Source organism: Poecilia latipinna, unplaced genomic scaffold (assembly GCF_001443285.1).
Source record: "Poecilia latipinna isolate Pla-1442-1.1 unplaced genomic scaffold, P_latipinna-1.0 Scaffold3338, whole genome shotgun sequence".
Lineage (NCBI taxonomy): Eukaryota > Metazoa > Chordata > Actinopteri > Cyprinodontiformes > Poeciliidae > Poecilia > Poecilia latipinna.
Window position 1 is genome coordinate 55,023 of NW_015115954.1, and position 7,162 is coordinate 62,184.

A 7,162-nucleotide genomic window follows, 5' to 3' on the forward strand; every position below is an offset into this window, starting at 1 on the left:
TGTTTAATCCGTTGTTAACATGTCGTAACCTGTTTTTCCAAGCCCCCTTTAAACGCAACATGAGCGCTGAGACGCTCGCGCTGGGTTTACATTGAGTATAACAGGGAGTCTCTCAGGATCCCCCCCTCCCCCCACCCATCGTTCAACCAGACAGCTATTTATAAGTCATAGGGGACCCAGAAATAGTTTGGAAACCACTGATTTAGACCATCACGAACCACCCTCCATACCAGTAAGTGGCGGTAATGCTACTAACAGTTTGTTGCCAACCGCCAGTAAAACCGACAAGAAGAAGAAGAAGAAGAAGGAAAAACACAAAAGAAGTGTAGAGCCCCCGCAGGCCGCTAGGTGGCGGCAAAGAGCCGCTCAGGCTGCAGCAGAAGAAGAAGAAGCGTGGCGGGATGTAAACAGGAAGTGGACTTCTGACTGAAACAGGACGGGTTCTGTTCTGAAAGGTTCTGGACAAGCTGATGGAGTTTCGACTGCAGGAAGGGGACCGTTAGAAACGGAACCAGAACCCGCTTAAAGGTCAGAAAAGACCGAACCGAACCGAACCATCAGAGTTTAGACTGAGGTTCTACTCGAATTCTGACATCAGAACTTCTTTTGTAGTTTTATTTAAAAGGTTCGGAGGTTCTGATCCGGAGATCCAGTTCATGATCGGCTCCGGAGCTCTCCAGTTTGGATCAGGGTCCGGTTCGGTTAGAGTTCCTCCGGTCCAAATATATCAGAACCGGCATCCGTCTGTTTGGATCTTCCTGCAGAACCGCTTTCAGAACCAGTATAGAACCAGTGTTCTGACTATGAGTGCTACCTCGTCAGATTTTCCTTCCGGATAGATAACTAAGTCTATCTGTCTGTGCTGCGCGTCCAAAACTCCTACCGGCATGTTTACAAACAGAAACTACAGCAGGTTGTTCATGTTAAATACATTGAATAACATTATTTGAGTGACGGGACTGAAGTGGAAGCTTAAGAGTTATGGTTAGCTTAGCATTGGAACAATTTATATACATGACGAAACCACAAGAAGATCACTTCCTTCATCTGAATGTCCTACCCGTTTAAAATGAAAAGCTATAGATGTATGCACTAACCCTTTTACTAGAATATCCTACCTGTTAAAAATACTTTAAATACAGAGGGGTAAGAATAAAACAGTATCAGACAGGGGAAACTGTTTTTTATTGGAATTAAATTAAACACAGACAAATACAAATCACCGCAACTCTTTTTTGCGCATTAATACGTTCGACTGCATTGTTAACTGATCAAACAGTTAACAGCTGAAAAAAAGTGACAGAAGCCACAGATATGGGAATATGGAAGCCCTTACTGTATCAAACCGATATAGGAATAACAGAGAGTTGGTCACTTTACGGTAAATGCCCCCCAATCCTCGCCCATGCCGCCGGGCATGAGAAACTTTATTAAAACTTGGACACGCTGTGGGGGCGTGGCTTCCGCCAGGTGTGGGTTGGGGGCGTGGCCTCTGACTTTATTAATTTATGTTTCCACTCAAAATGAAAACGATCGAAGCAATAAAGCAAAAATCTCAATAAAAATGTCTGAAGAGTTTTAAAAGTGAACAATAAATAAATAGTAAGTTTAATATTTAATCATCTGGGAGCAGCAATACTAAAAACTGGAAGAAGCTGGTCCAGAACCAGAAGCGTCAGGTTCTGGTTCTGGACAAATAAGATGGTCCAAAAATGAGTTTTATCATTTCATTTCATTTTATTATTGGGCCAGAACCATGTCGGGTCAGGTACTGAAGCTCTGTCTTTCTGTGTTTTCAGGATCCAGATTCTCCCGGTCAACCAGGTTCTGGTTCTGATCCGGCAGTCTGGGTGGTGATGGCGGGTCGCGGACGTGGCCGCAGAACTCTGGGTTTGGACCCGGTCGTAACCAGCAGAGGCGACTCCCTGCCTCCGGCCGTGCAGCAGCCCACACCTGTGTTCCCGGTAAGCTCCGCCCCTTTCCTCTCACCTGGCTCCTGTCCTCCAGTGGTTCTGGTTCTGTTGGACGTGTCCAACTCCAAACGAACCAGAATGAGGGCAGCAGTGCACTGTGGGAGCTGTAGTTGATGCTGTGCGGTTTCCCAGGTGATGGAGCAGAAGCCCCTCCCCCTGACAGGTGGGGAGGAGTCAGAGTACCTGACTGCACTGAAGCAGGACTTCAGGGCGGCCATGAGGAGTCAGCCATGTTTTATCCAGCCGGCCGCCGCCCACAGAGGTCAGAACACACCAATCAGAAATCAGCAGCTGACTCACTAAGCTGTGCTCTTATTCTGACAGTCTCTCTCTATTTCCTGTCAGATGTGGAGCGATACTCCGATAAATATCACCTGAGCGACAAGATGGACGGCCTCACTGACTGGATCATAGGTGAGTTCACTTCAGTACGGAACAGTTCGGTTTGGTTCAGTTTGGTTTAGTTTAGTTCGGTTCAGTTCATTTCGGTTTAATTCAGTTCGGTTTAATTCAGTTTGGTTTAATTCAGTTCGGTTTAATTCAGTTCGGTTTAATTCAGTTTGGTTTAATTCAGTTTGGTTAAATTCAGTTTGGTTTAATTCAGTTTGGTTTAATTCAGTTCGGTTTAATTCAGTTCGGTTAAGTTCGGTTTGGTTTAGTTTGGTTCTCGTCCGATAAACCTGACTCGGTTCAGATTTAGTTCAGAACCTCAAAGCAAACAGAACCTATTTTCTAGACATTCCAGTCTGGACCCTGGTGTGTCCAACAGCTCCCCCTGCAGGACTGACTGGTTCCTATGAACCAGGTTGGGTGAAGGAGCCAAAACCCGGTGGAACCAGCTGTGGTCCTGCTGAGGTTCTGCTGCTTTTGTTTCAGACTGGAAGAGATTCCCCAAAGAGCTCCGGGTCCAAATCAGGAAACCCAGAGGCGGTCAGTACTCTGATTCCATCTGACAGTAATCTGATTACCTGAGCCAGTGACAGCTGCTGCAGTTTGCTGTGTGTCCTCAGGGGCAGCGCTCAGCCACCTAGCTGCTGCGCCGTTGGGACAGAAGAAGAAGAAGGTTGGCGAGAAAGAGGAGGTCCTGCTCAAACTGGAGGTGAGTGTCTGGACTGGGAACTGGTGGGGTGGGCTGCACACCATGTGACCTTTTACCTTTGACCTCCAGACGCTGGAGAAGAAGGAGCAGCAGGAGAGTTCTGAGGAGGAGGGAGAGGAGCAGAAGGAGGAAGAGGCCGAGGCTGAGGAAGAGTATGATGAAGAGGAGTTTGAGGAGGTGAGGGAGGTCATGTGACCAGAGCTACTTCCTGCCAGAGTGCTAGCATGCTACCTACAGCTGCATGCCAGCCATGTTGAGAGTGGCAGGAAGCGGATCCAGTCTGGCTGCAAATGCTCTCCTGATTGGACGACCAACAGCCAATCAGAAGCCTTCATTCACCTGCGACATCAACCAATTAAATTTAAATTTATTTTTGAAAAATAATGTTTAGTTGAAAAATGTTTAGAGTCAAATAAACTTTTCACATGTTTATAATTATTTTATTATGACTGCATTATTGACGTTTTGTGATGAACTAATGTGTGTGTGTGTGTGTGTGTGTGTGTGTGTGTGTGTGTCAGGAGACAGACTACATCATGTCGTACTTCGATAATGGCGAGGACTTCGGAGGAGACAGTGATGACAACATGGACGAAGCCGTCTACTAGAACTGGTTCTGGTTCCGACCCGACTGATCCGTTTTATCAGTGTTCTTAAAGTTTTTGTACAGAAACAGTTTTTATTGTTTTTTGCTGTTGAAAATAAACCAGTGTGATTTTTGTAATGGTTCTGACCCAACTGGATCTGTCGGGTTCTGACTCAATAGAACCAACCATAACGCCCCCTGCTGGCTCAACATGACTGCTGAAACCCAGCAGAACCAAGGCAGGTCAGAACCTGAGACAAGAGTTCCTCCAGAAACGTCCGGAACCAAGACTTTGTTTGGGTCTGGCATCAGTTTGGTTCTGGCTAGACTGGATTGGTACCAGTACAGGATCTCCAGGTGGTTCTGACTGTTTCCTGAAGTTCTGGACGTTTCTCGGCCCGTTTGGTTCTGGTTCTGAAGACTGAAACCATCCTGCTGCTTTCAGACAGAACCAGAACCTGGACCTGTTCCGGTCCCTCTGCTGCTGTGTGCGACCTTTGCCCTGGTTCTGGTCTGCAGGAAACCTGAGCCGCTGACTCAGAGGCCCAAACCGTCGGCCAATCAGACGCCGGCTGGGGCGGTTCTGGTTCTGGGTGCCGGGTCAGCAGAAAGGGGAGAGGGTGAATGTGCAGCACATGTCGGTTCTGAAGAACCCGGTCAACTCGGTTTAGCTCAGCGGCTTCTGCCCCACTTCCAGTTCACCTAGAACTCAGTGGTTCTGGTTCTGTCTTTGTTTTTGTTGGGTTGCGGGTTCTGATGGAAACAGCTGTAAACAGGAGGTCCAGGTCCAGCTGAACCGGGTCAGAACAGTTTAATTGCAGGTTGATTGCCCTGGACCCGACCTGCTGTAGAACCAGAACCAACCCTCTGACGGTCCTGTCGTCCTTTTGTGGTTCTGAGAAGCTGAACCTGAGACCGGGACAGCTGGGACGTCTCTGCTAAAAATGTCCTGCTGTCCTCATGTCCAAACTGTCTGCTGAGACGCTCAGCTCTTACTGTGAAGGAGACAGGAAGTGTTTTATTGTGAAGGCCTGAGGTTCCTGTTTTGGCTCGGATGGATCAGAACAGAATCTGAGTTCTGGAACAGCTGATCAAGTTCAATGAATGAGTGAAGCAATGAATGAGTGAACTATCACTCATCTTCCAATCCCTCCACCAGACAGCTGCAGGTAAATTCTGGGTGTAACACAAAGACAGTGAACAGTTGATGTCAGTAGCAAAAGATAATTTATTTTTCAATTTAGGTAAAATTTCAGTCACAAGGGAAGAAAAGCACCAGGAAGCTTGAAGCTTCAGGGTCTCCAAGGCCAAAAGCAAATCACTGCACTCTTCGCTGCTCCAACACCGGATCAGGTGAGGGGCTCGCTGCCAGGCCCGTCAGTCGGTCCGGTCTGTTGGGACGCATCTAGAAGTTACAGGACCGACCCGTTGCCTTCTCCTGTCTGTCCCGATTCTTCCTCTGTCATCTGGTCTTCTTTCTCTCCATCCTCACAGCTGAATGACATGAATTTTGCATTAAGACTTAAAAACACATAAAAAATGAATCTTTAATTTAAATGATGTCCTTGTTGGATAACAGTTACTGCCTGGACCCTGCATCTGATCTGACTTATCAGATGCATCACAAACCACTGCAGTGATGGGTTAGAACCCAAGTGTCCCAGCCCAGAACAAGGGTCAGCAACCTTTTTGAGACTAAGGGCTTTAGTGACACTGAGGACTAATAAACTTGTACAACTCATCTTTAATCTTGAAAATATCAATAATAATAATAAATGTACACATATGTGAATAAATTGCTGCCTAAAAGAACGAAACAAAAAACTGGGCATTAATCATCATTTAAAATACAAGGGAGCAAAACATACAGCATATTAAATATTTTTTTAACTTGCCCGTATTCAACTTCACTGAAATTGTTCAGCCTGGTCTGTGGGTCTTCCTACTCATGGGACATTTTAGAAAGACCGGGTCGATAGCAGCTCACCGCGGCTGCGTAGTGTCCGTCTCCAGACAACCAGCATCGCCCCGCAGCGTTCTGGGGTCCTTTAGCTCCCGCCACGACAATTTAGCTGACCTTAATATATTGTGTGTTTTAATTTGGTCATTATTTATTGATATGTGTGATAGACGTGTCTATCAGACATTTATAGAAATATGGAACAAATCGCGTCCGTATCAGTTCAACTTACTGTCTTTCAACCACTTTGGAAAGCTTTTCTTCATCCCTCCAACATCTTTATCCCTCTTCTGTTTTGTGCCCCGCAGAGTTTTTTACCTCACTGTTGACGAGTCCACTACTACCATTCAAATTTAACTCAGCGTGTTCTGGAGGAACACCGGCTGCCGACGTGACCTGTGTGGGAGGAGAGAGCAACAGGAGGGGCACCTAATCAGTGCCGTTCCTCTTTTACTGATCATTTCAAACAGCTGTTACATACAGGAAATGCCAGCTAGAAAAAAAATTCCCCACATCATTTTTCTGGCCCCTATACGTTGCATACAGTGCATACCCACTTTCTTGCGCCACTGTGTGTGGGCGTCTACGTCTATGGGCGGAGCTATGCGTGTGGGAGGGGCTATTATATGTGGGCGGGGCTAAGGCGCTACTAGAACTGCAGAAGTCCCAGAAGTTTATATGTTCCTATTTCAAAGAGAAACACCAGAAGATTTTGGTTCATTCAAATGTCTCAATAAAGTGGTGAATAATTATGAATATAAAGCAGCTTTAAAGGGATCCACGATTAGTGGAACACGTTGGCCTAAATATGTTGTAATTTTCCTATTAACTAACACATTTCTGTTTGTGGTACTCCAAAACTCATAATTATTTTTAAAAAAGAAGCACATCTTTTGTTATATTTTTCTTCCATTGAGGTCGCAATTAAACACAGGAAGGCTAACTTTACCTGAGTTCTTGTTTATCATATTGTTTGACTGGTGTAATTTTAGACAATGCCACACGGTGTCACTATTGTCTATAATAATAAAAAGTGAAAAAAGTGAGGGGAATCTGGATAATTTGTCACATGAAAGCAAGGAGAGCGCAGTGCTAGAGCCGGAGCGGAAAGCAACCTAATCTTTACCCTTGACATTTCTCTCCACAACACTTTGAGTCATTTACCAGCAAAACTGACAAACACTTTAACAGGTGATCGTTACCTTAACGAGGCAAAAATAAATGCTGTGCTGCCGCTGAGACAGGCAGAGCTGCCTCCTGTACTAAATCCACCAATCCGACAGGACCAAGGCCACCCTAAACAGCTGTTACCGGACCGACACCGGACACTGTATACAGCAGCTGATGCCGAACCGGAAACAGCGTTACAGACTCTGAGAGAAACATCAAAGACAAGCAACGCTAACGGAGCTATTGGTCCAGGAAATGCTAACGGAGCTATTGGTCCAGGAAATGCTAACGGAGCTATTGGTGCAGGAAATGCTAACGGAGCTATTGGTGCAGGAAATGCTAACGGAGCTATTGGTGCAGGAAATGCTAACGGA

The 7,162-nt window shown here is 46.0% G+C and overlaps 1 protein-coding gene and 1 long non-coding RNA gene across 2 annotated transcripts; one reads left to right on the forward strand and one right to left on the reverse strand.

Moving 5' to 3' along the window:
* The first annotated feature begins 353 nt into the window (after positions 1 to 353).
* On the forward strand, positions 354 to 3,796 carry polr3glb (RNA polymerase III subunit GL b). Its single transcript, XM_015023532.1, has 8 exons — positions 354 to 528; positions 1,800 to 1,964; positions 2,106 to 2,235; positions 2,319 to 2,387; positions 2,850 to 2,903; positions 2,984 to 3,072; positions 3,142 to 3,249; positions 3,594 to 3,796. The coding sequence occupies exons 2-8, from the start codon at positions 1,857 to 1,859 to the stop codon at positions 3,678 to 3,680; spliced, it is 645 nt and encodes a 214-aa protein (XP_014879018.1). The 5' UTR covers positions 354 to 528; positions 1,800 to 1,856; the 3' UTR covers positions 3,681 to 3,796.
* LOC106940727 (uncharacterized) lies at positions 535 to 5,280 on the reverse strand. The gene is made up of 3 exons (XR_001423182.1): positions 5,268 to 5,280; positions 4,629 to 4,634; positions 535 to 1,255 (listed from the first exon to the last, which is right to left on the reverse strand). It is a non-coding gene; the product is annotated as an uncharacterized LOC106940727 (long non-coding RNA).
* Between the last annotated feature and the right edge of the window lie 1,882 nt (positions 5,281 to 7,162).

Excerpts from the sequence above, each read along its gene's own strand:
- polr3glb (XM_015023532.1), top strand. The coding sequence starts at position 1,857 with ATGGCGGGTCGCGGACGTGGCCGCAGAACTCTGGGTTTGGACCCGGTC. Across the intron at positions 2,388-2,849 it reads CCTCACTGACTGGATCATAG|ACTGGAAGAGATTCCCCAAA; the intron begins GTGAGTTCACTT and ends CTTTTGTTTCAG. Across the intron at positions 2,904-2,983 it reads AATCAGGAAACCCAGAGGCG|GGGCAGCGCTCAGCCACCTA; the intron begins GTCAGTACTCTG and ends GTGTGTCCTCAG.